Below are 17,439 nucleotides of genomic sequence, written 5' to 3' on the forward strand. Positions count from 1 at the left end.
TTTAAGAGGACAAATTCATTATCGATTGCCTGCGGATCTTTAATAAGTTGAGGAAATCTTTTATACAGGTCATGCAAATCTGATAATTGGCCATTGACTATGTTTTCAGGGTTTAGGAATGAGAGAAGTTTAAAAACCTTCTCGTTAAAAGGCAACCAATATTAGAGATGCGACTAAAAAGAAAACGATACAACGCGATATCGATATGCTATCGCGTTTTGTGGTATCAGTTTGAGTCAGCTGTTTAAAATTTCAAACTTGATTTGATTTTAATTTAATTTAATTAATTAAAAATTGGATTACATCGTTGTGCATTATTCATCTAATATCACTCAAGTGATAAAATCACAAAAAAGTTTAAAACAAAGATATTTTAGATTGATTTTTGGTAATGAAAAACGGAATAAATTTTGGACGATCGAAAGCCTTAAACAGCTTGACGATCGAATTCTGGTTCATCAATATAAAAATGATTGTTGCCAGTTATTCCTTCGCTGCACTCAAAATTCAGACAGAGCATCTTTAGGGGATAATCAGGCGGTATCTAAGGACAGAGGAGGGGATGTAACGCTTTACAAACTCCATTCCAATTGACTTTTACTACTTACTCTGTCCATTATGTCGTGCCTGATGTCGGTGGCAGCTGCGAACAGGTGCAGAGGCTGGAATGCACGCTTGGCCAGACTCTCCAAAGTGTCCAGGACAAAGGAATCTGTTATGCCCAGACAGTAACAAATGTTTAAATAGCGAAGCTGATCATTGTTGGCCACCATAATCGATAGCTTCTGTTCACCTATTTCTCGGGCGCACTGAAAGGAAACACACTCCAGTTGGCTGAGTTTCGCTAAATGTTGTACGCAGCTGTCGTCGCGGGGCTTGCAGACAAGCCACTTAAGCGATTTTAAGGCACTGATATGTTGGGCCTGCTCCTCGTTGATCCACCGTTTGCGATGGAGTATGAGGAACTCCAATTGCGAAGAGCAGTTGCTGGCCAAAGCTTTGAAGAAGCGCCCTTTCAGCTCTTCCGGGCAATATATTTGCAAGTATTTTAAATTAGAGAACTGTGACAGAACTGTCAGATCGGCATCACAGTCGTTGAAAGATAGCTTCTCTAGATGGCGACAAGTTGAGGCCAAATACCTGAGAGAGCTCGTGGTCAGGAATCGTTTGGCGTTGCGCAGCTGAAGACTACGCAGATTGCTCATGGGTTTGATGATTGCTGTGAACTCCGAGGCAGTTACCTCGTCGTACATCAGGAGCTCCACTAGATTTCTGAAGTGTACCACTTCTTGCACTGCCAACAGAAATGACAAAATGATCTTAGTATTATTTCTAGGGTAAGGTGTAAGGTAATTAGTCTTCTTACACTCCCGACGCTCGAAACTTTCCAGGCCCAGACTGGTTATGTGTGGCAAGCGTATCTGCATGGCCTTTATCAAATCCTTGCTAGTGCTCTTGTAGTTGCGGACGTGCACTTTCCTCAGCGAGGTGATTTTCAGCAAATACGGCTGTGTCCTGGCCACCGTCGCATTGTTTATCGTTATACTCTCGAGTCGGTAGCAGTACTTGCTGATCATTGGCAGCAGTTGGAGGGGATGATCGTCGTCGAAGTACGATTGGATGCTCCTGATACTGCCACCGCACAGCCAAAGAAACGTTTGCCAATCATCTAGGGTTCTCAGATTCGTCTCCCGGTCAATAACGTCGTGGAAATGGTGGCGGTGCAGCTGGACAAAGGCGTCCCGAAAGCCCCTACAGCACCGAGCCAGATGGAGCTGGTCCTCCAAACTCAGAAACTTGAAAATAAACAGTACACAGCTACGGTTCAGGTCAGAAAAGTTTGTAATACGAGCCATTATCTTGTTTTTGTCATCTTTCAAGTGGAGCTTTTGCCTAATTAATTAATGTTAGTTTTCTTCTTTGGTATTTTCGATACATTTCGATATATTCTCTTCGCCAGCTTCGCTGCCCTAATCCGATATCAGTCGATATACCAACCTCTCTTGGAAAAATGCGAATGGCCATTGAAAGAAGAAGCTGTGAAAGGGAGGAATTTCAACAAATTACTGAGGAAAAAGGCAAGAAAATATACAAACGAGCTTTGTGTGTGCTTTGGCAAGTGCATAACTCCTTCCCACACAAAGCCAACAGTGACCAAAGCCAGCCTGCTGCACGAACCACACAACAGGCAACACAGTCAACAAATAAAAACAAGCAGCACAGTTTAGATGATGAGCAGCAGAACGGACACGGACGGTTCCTCAATCAGATTCAGCGATCACACACTAGACAAGGCCACCAAGGCCAAGGTGACGTTGGAGAATTACTACAGTAACTTGGTGACACAATACGGCGAGCGTAAGCAGCGCCTGGCTAAATTGGAGGCCCAGCTGAAGGACGAAAGTCTAACAGAGTCGCAACGTCAGGAGAAACGCTTACAGCATGCGCAAAAAGAGACGGAATATTTGCGTCTCAAGCGATTACGTCTGGGTGTCGAGGATTTTGAGGCGTTGAAAGTCATCGGGCGCGGTGCATTCGGTGAGGTGCGATTGGTGCAAAAAAAGGACACGGGACATGTCTACGCTATGAAAGTGCTCCGCAAGGCCGATATGCTCGAGAAAGAACAAGTGGCGCATGTACGGGCCGAGCGTGATGTTCTTGTGGAGGCCGATCATCAGTGGGTGGTCAAGATGTACTATAGTTTTCAGGTAAGTGGATCCGTCCAAAACAAAAGCAGCAGCAGGCCAGTACAACAGGCAGAAGGAATACAAAAGAATTGTGTTTAAAACGGCAGAAAATCAATAAACCAATACAAGTGCAACTAGCAAAATGGCAAAGCAGCGCCTAATCATATGGTCTGCCTTTGTTTTTGTTGCGCGTTGTCTTCCTCTTCCCAATGAAAGCTCAAAGCCACAGGCGAACGTGCCTATAGTATGCCATACAAATTAAACTGCCTGGATGCACTCGTAGCGTGTTTTCCTTATATTATAATAATTTCCTCTATTAAGAGGCTTCACAGTACACATTTACCTGCAAATACTGCAAAATACTGAGCTTCTTTTATTTTGGACTGCAGGACCAGGTCAATTTATATTTGATAATGGAGTTCTTGCCTGGCGGGGACATGATGACGCTGTTGATGAAAAAGGACACACTATCCGAAGAGGGCACACAGTTCTACATCAGCGAGACGGCGCTGGCGATCGACTCGATACACAAACTCGGTTTCATACACAGGGACATTAAGCCTGACAATTTGCTGCTCGATGCTCGAGGGCATCTCAAGGTGAGCGAAGACAGTGAGCATACCAGTCTCTTCTTCAGAACTAAACCGCTTTCCCGTTTGCCGTTCAGCTCTCCGATTTTGGACTCTGCACTGGTCTGAAGAAGTCACATCGAACAGACTTTTATCGGGACTTGTCGCAAGCGAAACCATCAGATTTCATTGGCACCTGTGCAAGGTGAGGCAACGACAACTGCCATTCCTTTCCATTTGAGTAATATTTTAATTGGGCGTGCATATTTCCGATCCTTTTGCAGTCCCATGGATTCGAAGAGGCGGGCCGAGTCGTGGAAACGGAATAGACGTGCCCTTGCCTACAGCACAGTTGGAACGCCGGATTACATTGCACCCGAAGTATTTCTGCAGACTGGATATGGACCAGCCTGCGATTGGTGGTCGCTGGGCGTCATCATGTACGAAATGCTAATGGGCTATCCACCATTCTGCTCAGATAATCCGCAGGACACCTACCGCAAGGTAATGAACTGGCGCGAGACCCTTATCTTTCCACCAGAAATCCCCATATCGGAGGAGGCAAAGGAGACGATCATCAAATTCTGCTGTGAGGCGGATCGCCGGTTGGGCTCGCAGCGTGGACTGGAGGACCTGAAGTCGGTGCCGTTCTTCCGCGGCGTCGACTGGGAGCATATACGGGAGCGACCAGCGGCCATACCCGTTGAGGTGCGCTCCATTGATGATACGTCCAATTTCGATGAATTTCCTGATGTCTCGCTGGAGATACGTAAGACTGATCGTGCTCCTCCTGACTGACGTTCTTATGAATGAATAATTCAATCTCCTTTTCAGCATCAGCGCCTATACCGCAGGGCGGTGAGATTGCCAAGGATTGGGTCTTTATCAACTACACGTACAAGCGATTCGAGGTGCGAAATTTGGAGTGAAGCAGGACTCGTAGCAAAAGCAGGAGAAGGAGCAGAAGCAGTAGCATCTTCAAGGTTGCCGCACTTTGCCACCCATACTCGTATTTTCACCACCATAGCCGTCGTCGCCGTCGCCGTCTCTCTAACACCATCACCACCAAGAGCAAGAGCATTCTCCACGCTAAACAAAAACTTAATTTTCCTTTTTGAATATCTTACCTACATGTGTATTTAAATACTAGCTAACATTTGTGATTCCAAACGAAGAGAAAAGTGAAGATAGCGAGATCTAACGATTGTGTGTTGTATGTAAAAATGTTTTGCTTAAAGCGCCACCTGCGCCACCCTCCTTCCCCCTCCACCCAGCTGTGGGGCAGAGGCCATCTCTCAAATTAAGTTAAATACTATACTAATCCTCCCATGTCCTTCCATTGGCCTTGTTCACCCACAAGCCTAACCGTTTGAACGTTGCGTTTCTAAACAAAAAGCAAAAGTAGATGTTTGAGCCACTTAGGGACCCATTTGGCAATTCTTTACACCTATTATTTACTTTACTTCGTTGGGCAGCAGAAAAATACCCATCAACTTTTTTATTTAGCCAATTGAGAAATGTTATAAATTTTAGGCACGTTATTTATACATACCTACGTACATATATGTTTTGTATCAATTTCTAATGAACCGAAAACACTTTATAATTATTAAACCATACAAAACCACAAACATCTTTAAACAAAACAAAAAATAATGACAAACCAATCACACAAATTAGTTACTAATGCCACCCAAGCCCAAAAACAAACCGTTTATATATATATGCATATATGTATTGATATATATATCGGCTTCGTTCTATGTACACAAAACCCCCACTACCACTAAAACACCCACTCCCCAGATCCCATATTTTAGACATTGTATTGTAGCTCTTTTCCTCCGGTGGAGTTCGTTCTTCTGCGTTCTATGTAATTCTCGTAATTGTAGTTCGAGAGAAAAGTGAAATTACCAAGCTACCGCTGGCGAAAATGCAAATACAAAACGTAAATGCACCGAATTATGATTCGAATTATATAGCAAAACAAAACACTCAATCCCCGAGCAGTTGCGCGAAAGCAAACTTAAAGTAATTGATAAACAAACAAGTTTTAAGAAATTATTTTTGGTAATAGAATACAATAATAATAAGCATAATGATAATATGGATAATAATGCAACACCAGCAACATGATGAACGCAATAATAATAAATGAAACATGTGCATAATAGTACCAACTAACAACTAACAAGAAATCCACATATTATGAGAACCTATCGTCAATCAGATTTCCTTAGCTGCTTGAATATCTGGTGACAGTTAAACGGGTTGATTTCATCAGCTGCGAGCGGATAAATCGTAAAGCGATAGCTGGTGTTTTTTTTTTAAATTTTGCCGGATAGCATACACATATCCACTTCCATTCCATTCCACTTCGTTTGCGAGATAACTAATCGCATTTTGTAGAGTACCCTTCGGATGGGGGACGTCCCAGGTAGGCATGGGACCAACGCGACAAGGTTATGCTCCCCCTGCCGCTTTGCCGCGATTCCGCTGCAAGTTTCATATTCACCGTCGAAACAGTTGATAGCGGGATCTACAATCACCACATTAGCTGGGATCCACACTGTTAACACGAACATATTCACTCCGACATCATCTTTATACGGTATTAATATGTCCGGCCACAGCAGGGGAGCTTCTTGAACGCCACTTCCATGCCAGAGATGCTATTGCCCGGATCTGTAACGATTGGGGCTGGATGGAATCGTTGATAAAGCTGTACTGATCCCCCCATTTGGTCCATGTATTTTCTCTGGGATCGTATCGGCTCTAGCATCGAATCGATCACAATATAACAGCCAGGGCCTCTCCCTCCCGCCGAGCATGGGACCTGGTAAGGTTCCGAATAGCGCGATAGCCTCGCTGGAACTTCAGGCTGGGATCCGGATAATCGGGTACCGTGTCCCATGATCTAGTTAGGCCGTTAACGAGGATCCAAAGTAGGATCCTACTATTTAGAAGAATCATTATCAATATTTGACTACCAAACCAACTACTACGCTCATTAGCCACTTTGAGTATTGGTACATGCATAATTTGAAAGTTTCATAAAAAAAGGAACAACGAGGGGGAACGTTGTGAGTTGCTGCGGACACCGCAACTCTACGGTTATACCCGATACTAAGTCAGTATGGCTCTCCTCCGGCAGACGCCGCTAATATTAAACGACACGACAAAGAGTGCGTGCGAGAGAGACAGAAAATCAGTCTGAGCGTGACGTCGGGCGCTGCGTAGCCACTGAAAATTGATTTCTTGCTTTTGGCTACAAAAATGATCCGATCTGATCCAGATTCAGCAATCTGATAGATATGGTCATTATCTATGATTCTGCGTTTTTAGTTTTCTCGAATGTGCAATATTGTGGATGCAACAGATTTTCGTCCTTTGTGTGGGCGGAAGGGGGTGGTGCGAAATTTTGAGATACACGTTTTATAGTTAGATCTAACAGGAGTGCGGATACCAAATTTGGTTACTCTAGCCTTAATAGTCTCTGAGAATTTTGAATATCCCCAGATTTTCGTCCTTTGCGGGGGCGGAAGGGGGTGTGGCGAAATTTTGAAACAAACTCGTCTCGGTCCGATATATTAGGAGTGTGGATACCAAATTTGGTTGCTCTAGCTTTTGTAGTCTCTGAGATCTAGGCGCTAATGTTTTACTCTAAGCAAAGCCGCCTATGCTACGTGTGTGTTAGAGAGAGACAGGGCGAGAAAACATGAAATTGTTTTCTTGATGCTGGCTATAATAATAATACGATCCAATTCAGATTCCGCAGTCTTAAAGATATGGTCATTCTCTACAATTCTACGTTTTTGGTTTTCTCATATCTTTAAAATTGTGGATGCCACAGATTTTCGTCCTTTGTGGGGGCGGAAGTGGACGGGGCGAAGTTTTGAAATATTTTTGTAGCAGTGAAATATCACAGAAGTCTGGATCCAAAACATCGTTGCTCTAGCTCTTATAGTCTTTGAGAACTAGGCGCTGAAGGGGACGGACAGACGGACAGACGGACGGACGGACAGACGGACAGACAGACATGGCTCAATTGACTCGGCTATTTATGCTGATCAAGAATATATATACTTTATGGGGTCGGAAACGATTCCTTCTGGACGTTACACACATCCACTTTTACCACAAATCTAATATACCCCAATACTCATTTTGAGTATCGGGTATAAAAAGGAACACGACACAAGATAAGCTTTTGTACATTTAGATGTATGTATTTTTATTTTTTGTTCTTTTCATCTGTCACCCCTCTTTGCCGCTCTGTTGGCCACGCTTGTTTTGTGGTGTTCTGCCAGGTTTAATTGTAACTTTACGAGAGTAATGCAACAACATCCGAAACGAAACCATCACAGAGACTGACATTAAGGATTTCGTGGCATGGCGTGGCGTGGAGTGATCTGTTCGGTCGGCAATAAATGTCTTCGAAATTCAAATTTTAGATTTCTTTACATCTGCGTGTATGCTGGAATTTGAATATACAGCTAGCAGTTGTTTAAAGTTATATATATACGTATGTATGTATGTTGGTTTGTATGTATGAATGTATTAGCATATGGGACTACAGACTATAAGAAAGGTGTTACATCAGCTGAAGGCTGAGGCTGAGGGTGACGGCAAGAAACTTTACAATCGGGAAAACCCTACGACACATTTACACACAACTAGCTAACTGTTATTATTATTTTATTTTGTTAATGTTTTACATTTTGGTTATTGTGAGGGCGTGGCGTGATGGGGCTGGGGCTGGGGCTGGTGGTGTAGGGGTGGTGTTGAGGCAGGGATAATATGAATAGAGAGGGTGGTGTGTAGTTTGAATTTCATTTATTTCCTGGGTACCGATCAGTTATTTTTGTTTGAAATCTTTATTGGATGCTTGTAACGGGCAGTAGTATCCATTAAATTATAATAGTAAAATGTTAAAAGTTTAACTATGTGCTTAGAGTCTAATGAAAAATGTATACATAGAGGAATATGTACTCGAATTGTAATTCCAGAATTTGTGTCATCTTCTCTTTGTTGGTTGGGTTGTCCTTCCCCTCAATCAATGCAAAAGAGTTTGCAATCTGTGTGGGGTTTGGGGAATTGGGTTCAGTTTCGTGTTCAGTGTCTGGTTGTGATGGGATGGGATGGGGTGGCTGTGGCTCCCTGTTAGTTATGCTATGCGCCTTGCAACTATTACTAAATTTAATTTAATTTAAATTGAATTACAAGTAATCTGTTTAGGTTTTGTTACGTTCAAAATGTAGCTTAATTAATTTTCTACGCCTTTGCACTTGCTTTGATTTTTGCTTGCTACGTTATTCTCTCCTTTTTAATTAATTATATTTTTGTTGTTCTTTTTTTATTTATTTTGTATTTTTTGTTGGCTTGCCCTACGTTCAATAGTAAAATGTATATATATATATCAATACATATATATATTTATATAGTTATATGTACGTTAAGAATTACATTAATGTAGGACATAAGTCTAAAAGGATAGAGGCTTGCTAATGGGCTTCGAAGTGTGGGTAAGGGATTGGGACAATAGGGAGGTGTAGGAAAAGGGGGAACTTTGTATATTCGTATTATTAGTAGTAAAATTTGTATGTACATTTCGTTAGGTTGCTTAGGACTGATCATCGATCAACAGCATGACCTGCTGCGTTGTCGCTTGCGGATTCCTTGTGCACTCCACCTGATGAGCATTCCAATCCTTGCGCTGGCAAAACTCCGAGCAGTACGGCGTCTTCCGGCACAGCGAGCATTCAGCCAATGCCTCGCGGTTACAGTTGGCGCACTAGTCAATAAATTAAAGAAAATGCTCGTATTAAAAAAATTCGGGTGAATTCGGTGTCAAGCGAATTTACCTTTTTGGCCGATATGATCTCATTTCCGTGCAGGGAGCCAGATATATTTGGATCATCGATGTCCGCGTGAACCTGTACGCGCATCGCACTGACCGCCGCATCGCGCTCCTTTTGCAAAACCTCGATGCGACGCTCGTACGACTGCTTCATTTCGTTGAGCAGACGCTTAAAGTCATTCGTTGCCTTGACCATGGTGCAGTACACATGCTCGATGTTCTTCATCGATTGACTGTTGTCCAGGACGGCAATGGAAGCCCCATCATTGATGTTCACCACGAACGTTTCACGCTCGTAGGCATTGCCCATTTGCGATTGGTCAACCAGCTCGGTGGAGGTGTCTAGGCTGTCGTTTAGCGCCGCCCACGGCTCATCCTTAGACGTGATGTTCTCCTCGGCCAAAAACATGTTCTCATCCACAACGGTGGAGGTTGCCGCCACAGCAGCAGCCGCATTGGCCGCCGACATATCTATATTGTTGTTGGCGCTGTTACCGCTCGTATTGTTGTTATTGTTGTTAGTGTTGCTATTATTATTGTTGTTGCTATGATGGGTATTACGCTTGCGCTTGGGACCAGGCTCCATATCGAGATCCGTTTGATTCCGCTTTCGTCGCTTATACGGTGTGAATAGACGTACAGGACCGGATGCTAAATTCAATCAAATTTGGTTTAAAAATGCTCTTCTATTGGACCAAATGTGATACAGTGAACCCGCCAGAACTACATGGGTTGCCCGTACTCTCCACACCAATCAGTACAGCCTACTCTCTTCTAGCTAACCAACAGTTGATGCGGATAAAGTGAAACCGAATCGTTTTATTATCTGTAGAACTGTAGTGGCAGTGCATCTGTAGTTGTGTGGCGAGTTCACTGTACTTGGGAAGGTCTTAATGAATGGACCGAGGTGCTGGTGACCAGGGTTTATGGTTTTTGTTCGTCTCACCTGACTCACCTGCTTCATCGTCGCAGCAGACGGTGCAGCTGCAGTTGGTTGCATGGGGCGTGAGTGTGCCCTCGTCGATGAGCGATTGTAGCGACTTGCCACCGTACTTGATGGAGCGCTTCCAGTCTTTGCTCGAGCCCCGGCCGCACACATTCTCGAACTCGCTAGGCGTGTGCCACTTCTCCTTGTACTTGACGCAGCGCCCACGGCCGCCAGATCCCAGTTTGCTGCGATATAGTTCGGCGCAGGTGGTTTTACAACGGATCTGGAAGACCTCCATGTGTTGGGTTGATGTGTTCTCTGCCCAGCCGGTGGAGCCCGTTGGTTGGCCACCGCCACCCGCATGCTCGAGGACAAGACTGTCCTCGCTGGGGGCCCTGCTCCCAGAGCCGTCATGATTCAGTCCAAGTGTGTTGGTGGCATTTGTGTTGGCTCCAGCACTGTTGGAGCCCCCTCCTCCGCTGCTGGCCTGTGTCTGCTGCTGCTGGATGACGATCGTCTTGAGGTCGTTGCCCATGCTGACCGTGCCACCGGAAAGGTAGCCATTGTTGTCGACGCACAGCATCGGCTTGAAGTGGGGGGGGAGCTGATCGGGCGTAATCACATTAAAGGTGGTGCCGGTTATCATTGATCCGATGGGCAGTGAAACTGGCACAGAGACAACACCGCCTCCTCCTGCTCCACCACCGGAGCCGCTGCCGCTGTTGTCGTTTGAGGAGGATGTGACCATGCGAACCTTAGAATCCAACTGCATTACCATAGCGCACATATTCCAACGTTCGTCACATGAATGTGGTTGAGTGTCCAATTGCCAATTGTCGTATTTGTATTTTCGATTCGTGTAGTTTTATTTCAAGCGATGCGATGCGATTTGCCAAGGAATCAAAGAAGAAAATTCGAATGTAAGTAAACAACACAGCATGGGAAAAATGAAAATCGGTATACACAACAATTTGCGCCACAAAATCTGATGGCTTGGGGAGGGGGTGCGGGAGCGTGAGCGGGTGGGGTGGTATGTGCTGTACGTCGGCGTTCTGTGGGGGTTGGGATTGGATTGCCCAGTGGGCCGCTTGCTCCGCTTGGAGCAGGCCAACCCCCCTCCACCCAGCCCACTACCACACATGCACGCACACATGGACAGACTTTTCACTACTGCGCAGAGCAGAGCAGAGACGGAGCCAGTGGCAGTGGCAGTGGCAGAGCGCGAGGAGCCAGAACCAGAATCAGAATGAACCACATTCGGATCCGGAGTCACATGCACAGACACAGCCACAGCCACATCCACCCTTACCGCCAAGAGACAAATTTTGTTTCTGTTTCATTACCTGGTGGTGATGATGATGATGGTGATGGCCCGGGCTTTCTAATATCACCTCTTCTTTCACAACATCGCGCACATCGTCGGCCAAGTCTTTCACTTCACGTATCCTGCTTATGTGCAGCTCAGTTGCAGTGGAATCGACCTGTTCCATTATTGGTGTGCCACTAGCGCACTGAATTCACTTTCACTTGTTCTACCACTAATGTTTCCGCTTTTATTTCTTAATATTAACTCATCGAAGTGCTGCGAATTGCAATTGGACGTCTGTTGTGGTTGGTGCGTGCTGTTGCTGTTGCGCCTGCAGTTTGTGTTTCCCGCGCACACCATTTACAATTTACATATGTAGTTTGTGGCATTCGCGTTGGCGATTCATTTTCTTCCATTTACAGTATACAATATATTGCAATTTACATTTTTTAAGCTAAAAACTTTAAAAAATCTCTTAAAGTTGATATCCTCTTCTTCTTCCTCATGATCAGTGTGACCGAATATACCGATGAAAAAACCAACGTAGCCCTCGTAAGCCCCCTTCATTTAAACACAATAGTAACTTGAGTTGAACTGCGAAAAATAATACTGTTTGTAGTTTTTCTTTTTCAAAAAAAAAAATTCCCACGATATATTTCACCAGAACTGCGCTAAAATTCTTCAAATATCATAATTTTCGTGGAGTGTATTTTAATACCCACAAGTCTACAATGGGTTAATCGTTCTCTCTCCATGATCAGAAATCATATTCCTCTATTTTCATCTATTTTTATACTCGGCTTAATATTACTAGCTAACTAGGACTTTCAGCCCTGAAAACAAAATTTTATCCGATTGATAATTCACTTTTCTGAAAGATATGCTTATTTTAAGAACTCCTTTTTTTTTGATTGGATGTAAGATAAGGCTTAAACAAAAAAGGTCAAAGCTTCAAACGTAAGTGTGCATGAAATGTAACGTGTGTGTATGGAATGTTGTGTAATTTCTTATATGTTTCTGGTATTGAACACTTGTTGCTTGTCAATATAATATAATATAATTTAGTATAATAATATAAAATAATAATATATAATATACTCTATTTCCTTAAATTAATATTAAAATACTGTTTCCCAAGCTGATTTGAAACGTCTATAACGTCTTTTTTCACATATTGACATTTATGGACCTATGATATTTTCTATATTGAATCTATATTTCTATATCCTGGACTTGAAAGAGAGGGAATGCATAATTGCATAATTTCATCATGTTGTGGCACAATGTGACAAGGAAATAAATGCAATCAATTGGAATAAATGATGCAGGGAGGAACGATTTGAGAGATCAAAAACTAAAAAAACATGCGTATGGAAGTTTTTATACTCTGTGTTAAAAATTGAATTTAACTTTAATGAAATATACCGTTATATACCGATATGCAGTAAATAAAATATATAAACTATACAGAAAAGTATATAATATACCGTAAATGGGGATAAAACATTGATGTGGTATAACGATAGCTGACGCCGATAAGTTCCATCTATTAAGCTGTTATGATATTCGGCTTTGATAAATTTGCTGCGAAGAGAGAGAGATAGAAAACACGCAAAATTAGTGTTCGCAGCCGTCTCTAAACACATCTCCCGGCTGTCAGTCGAATAAATGAGGCACTATTTCTGACAAAATTATGTTCGGAAAATTGCGACAATCAATCAATCCAGCTCAACTGGAAAACCTACTGGACGCATATATCTCTCTCGCTCTTATGCATGTTTTTCCCATTAGGCTGTCTCTGTCTTTTTCAACTTCCATATATTTACCAGACATATTTACCAACACCAGATGTGCATGCTCTACGGTTACACTGTTGTTTGCTTACGAAAAAATGCAATTCAAAATTCAAAATTTTTTATAAAAGCACTATGGCTTGCTATACTATACATATGTGGACGCTGTGGCGCTGGAGAACGACAATGCCCTCCTGCCCAGACATACGATCTTTGCTTTTCCAGTATTAATAGGTTGCCTTTCCAGTATTAATCGGCTTTTCTATTTGCTGATCTAAGTACTCGTCTGCGAAAAAAAAGGGCATGGCATGCATTTTTATCGTTTCTTTACGAATATCATCCCTGATTTCGTCAATGGAGAATTTTGCTGATCTAAATCCTATGCTTTTAAAAAGATAAAACAAATATACAATTAATATAACGTGAAGTTTATAATATATTTGAAAATGTAACCGTTGTATATAGATGTATCAGGTCGGATTAGGGTTGGATCTGTCATGGACGGATGGCCCATCTCTATCGCGACATCCATCTATCGGTCTATCGGTCATAGTTGTAAATAAAATGGTAAATAAATGGCAAAATATAATTCTACAAAATCAGAATGTAATGTTCCTTATTTGCAGGCCGATGTAGATGTCTTTATAAGTAATTACACCCTTGTAGATCCAGAAATTTACCAGCTATGGATCGAAGGGTTTTCCTGTAAGTGTTCATTGTACCTTCTACTTCTCTGTTGTGATTACAATGTGATTCCCTTGGTAGCAAGCGAAGCCGTCTCCTATTTGAAACAGAAGGGTTTTGGCCATTCCATGGGAGCACCAAGTGACTTGATTGCCTCCGATGTGCTGGACCACTACCGCACCTATTCGCTGATTGAACTATATCTGCACGCGCCCACGAAGCTGATGGAGCAATCCTGCTTCCAACTAGAGCCACATATGCGAGACATGATCACAGAGAAATACTATTCCATTGATGATGTTGTAGCACGAGAAATACTGGGAAAAAAACTGACATCTCGATACCGCAAGGATTTGGATGAAGTGGCTGAGAAGACGTGCGTCAAGCTGAAGTCCTGCCGGTAGGTTGATTTTCAACGCCAAGGATAATTGTTCCTTAATTTCATGCTCCTACGAGTATTAACAGCCGACAATTCGACAACGTAAAGCGCATATTCAAAGCTGTGGAGGAGATGCCTGGAACGCTGACCAACAACATAAAGCAGCACTTCTTCATATCCAACGATCTGGCCAAGTAGGAGGTGTCTGTAAAAAAGTTAACACAGCTTAAAGTTAACTCCTGATTTTTTATAGAAAGTATGCCTGTATCGTGTTCCTGGCCTGCTTGCGCTTTGAAACGACCAAAAAAAAGCTGCAGTACTTAAGTTTCAGTGATTTGTTGACCTGCTCGCACTCAATTATGATATACTGGACCTACACGTACCAGGCAGGTTGAAACACCTTTATATGACTTACTTAAGCGGTCTAAATTGGGAGTTACTTTTATTTTTAGCACACTGGCCCTGAGTACTACGACACTGAAATGGACAAGGAGTTCCTACTAGATCTACGCGAACTGCGCTGCCTGCTGGATAAGGAAAAGGAGATAAAACAGTAGGTTTGCAAGCCTCCCATTATCTTAATATATTTTATATTAATCCTTTTTTACAGCCTTGTATGCCTACGCCTCAAGCCTGTTCTTCTTGAGCGTGCTTTTCACGAGTTGGACGGAAACTTTCGGTGAGGGGTTTAATTGCTTAAAAGTACTGATTCTATAATCATATGTTGCATCATAGCTCGTATTGGCGCGCTCTGATCACAATCGCCTGTAATCTGCATCGGAATCGAGAGCTGCGCGATCTTTTTGTTGATCTATGCGATAAACTGATAGACCCTTGGCGTCAGAACGGCTGGAACCGAGAGCAGGTTAATAAATTTCTGTCCTCCATAACACAGAGCGTTCTGGATTTGGAAATTTCGAGGTAAATTATATTTTGATGCATTATTAGCAGTACCTACTGTATTCAAATATTATTTTCTGCAGGGATCAGGAAACACGCTGTCTATGGGATCGTTACATGCAGGTCATTACAATATGCTTGGATAAGATGTATCATATTTAAGTTCAGATTATATCTAGAGTTCATGTTATTTATAAATGTGTGTTTGATAGCCGTAGTTGTGTTTTATTTCGCATAATTTGTTATCCAGTATCTTAGAATGCATTTTTTAAGCTCAAAGAAATAAATATTATGCTGATTTTGTGGAAAAAAAAAAATGTATTCATTGTAATTTTCAAAAAGATGTTATCGATTGTCGCGTTACAAAGCTGCCTCTCTAAAAGTCTGGCATCACATTCATTCGATAGACGAACTGAAGACTGTTATCGGACTTGCAATGCAAGAATTTTTGTAGGTTTTTCTAATTGTTACTTTTACCTAAATAAGTGGCTGCTATAAGTGAATGTTAAGCCTTAAAAGCCCCGAAGAAACACAAACGGACGCACTTGCATCAACCGTTTCCATGATGTCCTCTGCAGTTAATAGCAGGTTGCAGCACAAACAAAATGGGGTTGTTTATTTAATTCCCACTCCTATCCTTTGTTTTAAATATTTCAGCGAGAATCAGGAGGACTTGGAAGAGGACTTTGATGATGAGAAACCGGCCAATCGTACTTCGGATGAGAACCGCAAGTATGGGAAATGACGATGTGTGTGGTAGAATCGATAATAACTATTCCATTTGTATCTGCTAGACAAAACCACAGTGAGATCGAGAAGCGGCGCAGGGACAAGATGAACAAGTGTATCAACGAGCTCTCCTCCATGATACCCATGTGCTATGCAATGCAGAGGAAGCTAGACAAGCTCACGGTGCTGCGGATGGCGGTGCAGCATTTGCGCGGGATCCGAGGCAGCGGCAGTCTGCATCCGTACGTTGGTGCCGACTTTAGGCCGAGCTTTATGTCGGACCAGGAGTTGAAGATGATAATATTGCAGGCCTCGGAGGGGTTTCTGTTCGTTGTGGGTTGTGATCGTGGACGCATCCTTTATGTGTCCGAGTCGGTGTCCAGTGTCTTGGACTGCACGCAGGCGGATCTGTTGGGGCAGAGCTGGTTCGATGTCCTGCATCCGAAGGATATTGGCAAGGTCAAAGAGCAGCTCTCCTCGCTTGAGCAGTGCCCAAGGGAGCGCCTCATTGATGCGAAGAGTGAGTGGATAGAAGCTAGTAGTTTGGCAAATCCTATGCTTAATTGGATACATTTTTTCTTACTCAGCCATGCTTCCCGTGAAGACAGACGTCCCTCAGAGTCTCTGCCGCCTGTGTCCTGGTGCCCGTCGCTCCTTCTTTTGCCGCATGAAACTGCGTGCCGCAAACAATCAAATCAAGGAGGAATCAGACACGTCGTCCAGCTCGCGCAGCTCTACCAAGCGCAAGTCCAAGCTGAGTATAGATCACAAGTATCGAGTTATTCAGTGCACCGGCTACCTGAAGTCATGGACGCCCATCAAGGATGAGGAACAGGAGGGCGATAGCGACGATCAGACAACAAATCTCTCCTGCTTGGTGGCAATTGGACGCATACCGCCCAATGTGCTCAACTCCTGTGTGCCTACCGCTGTAGGAAATCATCCGAACATCCAGCATGTGCTCTTCATCTCCAGACACTCGGCGGAGGGGAAGTTTCTTTTCATCGATCAGCGGTAGGTTTCCGAGTACATACCCATTCTTAGTCGCGAGTGGATTTATATGGCAATGTTATCTGCTTCTCTCCTTTAGTGCCACCCTCGTGATTGGTTTCCTACCACAGGAGATTCTTGGGACCAGCTTTTACGAGTATTTTCACAACGAAGACATAGCCGCACTGGTTGAGTCCCACAAGATTGTCATGCAGGTGCCGGAAAAGCTCATCACGCAGGTGTACCGCTTCCGCTGCAAGGACAGTAGCTACATTCAGCTGCAGAGCGAGTGGCGTGCTTTTAAGAATCCCTGGACGAATGAGATTGACTACATAATTGCGAAAAATTCTGTCTTCTTGTAATCGGGCATCTGGTTTCCTAATGCCAAACGCCATTGGTTGATAATCTAATTTAATCGTAGCTCATTTTATACCATAATTTTTTTTTTGTTTTTTACCATAATTAAACGCACAAAATCAATTCGAGATTCTTAGAATGTATTTTAGAGATTTAGTAAACTCTCTTTTTCCTATACGTACGACGAGTACGTAGAACTCGAAGAGAATTTTCGCAGAGTAGTATGGTATAGTACGTAGAATAATAAACAACGAATA

The 17,439-nt window shown here is 43.1% G+C and overlaps 5 protein-coding genes across 7 annotated transcripts; 3 read left to right on the forward strand and 2 right to left on the reverse strand.

The window, feature by feature from the left end:
- Nucleotides 1–306: 306 nt before the first annotated feature.
- LOC108152840 lies at nucleotides 307–1,952 on the reverse strand. Its single transcript, XM_017282448.2, has 3 exons — nucleotides 1,367–1,952; nucleotides 609–1,294; nucleotides 307–544 (listed from the first exon to the last, which is right to left on the reverse strand). The coding sequence occupies exons 1-3, from the start codon at nucleotides 1,854–1,856 to the stop codon at nucleotides 428–430; spliced, it is 1,293 nt and encodes a 430-aa protein (XP_017137937.1). The 5' UTR covers nucleotides 1,857–1,952; the 3' UTR covers nucleotides 307–427.
- Nucleotides 1,953–2,016: 64 nt separating this feature from the next.
- On the forward strand, nucleotides 2,017–5,440 carry LOC108152839 (serine/threonine-protein kinase tricorner). Its single transcript, XM_017282447.2, has 5 exons — nucleotides 2,017–2,708; nucleotides 3,077–3,286; nucleotides 3,355–3,461; nucleotides 3,541–4,025; nucleotides 4,091–5,440. The coding sequence occupies exons 1-5, from the start codon at nucleotides 2,229–2,231 to the stop codon at nucleotides 4,183–4,185; spliced, it is 1,377 nt and encodes a 458-aa protein (XP_017137936.1). The 5' UTR covers nucleotides 2,017–2,228; the 3' UTR covers nucleotides 4,186–5,440.
- Nucleotides 5,441–8,075: 2,635 nt separating this feature from the next.
- On the reverse strand, nucleotides 8,076–11,869 carry LOC108153116 (deformed epidermal autoregulatory factor 1). Of its 2 annotated transcripts, none has more exons than XM_017282904.2 (4): nucleotides 11,388–11,869; nucleotides 10,072–10,810; nucleotides 9,121–9,767; nucleotides 8,076–9,050 (listed from the first exon to the last, which is right to left on the reverse strand). In XM_017282904.2, the coding sequence occupies exons 1-4, from the start codon at nucleotides 11,532–11,534 to the stop codon at nucleotides 8,880–8,882; spliced, it is 1,704 nt and encodes a 567-aa protein (XP_017138393.1). In that variant the 5' UTR covers nucleotides 11,535–11,869; the 3' UTR covers nucleotides 8,076–8,879. The 2 variants fall into 2 exon arrangements, with proteins under 2 accessions (XP_017138393.1, XP_017138392.1); XM_017282903.2 differs by having other exon boundaries at nucleotides 10,063–10,810.
- Nucleotides 11,870–13,600: 1,731 nt separating this feature from the next.
- On the forward strand, nucleotides 13,601–15,319 carry LOC108153114 (acidic fibroblast growth factor intracellular-binding protein). The gene is made up of 9 exons (XM_017282901.1): nucleotides 13,601–13,710; nucleotides 13,770–13,848; nucleotides 13,909–14,227; nucleotides 14,293–14,400; nucleotides 14,460–14,592; nucleotides 14,659–14,759; nucleotides 14,817–14,885; nucleotides 14,942–15,127; nucleotides 15,190–15,319. Exons 1-9 carry the CDS (start codon nucleotides 13,609–13,611, stop codon nucleotides 15,266–15,268), a joined length of 1,176 nt encoding a protein of 391 aa, XP_017138390.1. The 5' UTR covers nucleotides 13,601–13,608; the 3' UTR covers nucleotides 15,269–15,319.
- A 170-nt stretch (nucleotides 15,320–15,489) lies between these two features.
- On the forward strand, nucleotides 15,490–17,312 carry LOC108153113 (protein cycle). 2 transcript variants are annotated; one of them, XM_017282900.2, is made up of 5 exons: nucleotides 15,490–15,556; nucleotides 15,764–15,838; nucleotides 15,901–16,355; nucleotides 16,423–16,849; nucleotides 16,926–17,312. In XM_017282900.2, exons 1-5 carry the CDS (start codon nucleotides 15,543–15,545, stop codon nucleotides 17,185–17,187), a joined length of 1,233 nt encoding a protein of 410 aa, XP_017138389.1. In that variant the 5' UTR covers nucleotides 15,490–15,542; the 3' UTR covers nucleotides 17,188–17,312. The 2 variants fall into 2 exon arrangements, with proteins under 2 accessions (XP_017138389.1, XP_017138387.1); XM_017282898.2 differs by having other exon boundaries at nucleotides 15,507–15,694.
- Nucleotides 17,313–17,439: the final 127 nt, after the last annotated feature.

Source organism: Drosophila miranda, chromosome XR (genome assembly GCF_003369915.1).
Source record: "Drosophila miranda strain MSH22 chromosome XR, D.miranda_PacBio2.1, whole genome shotgun sequence".
NCBI classification, from domain to species: domain Eukaryota; kingdom Metazoa; phylum Arthropoda; class Insecta; order Diptera; family Drosophilidae; genus Drosophila; species Drosophila miranda.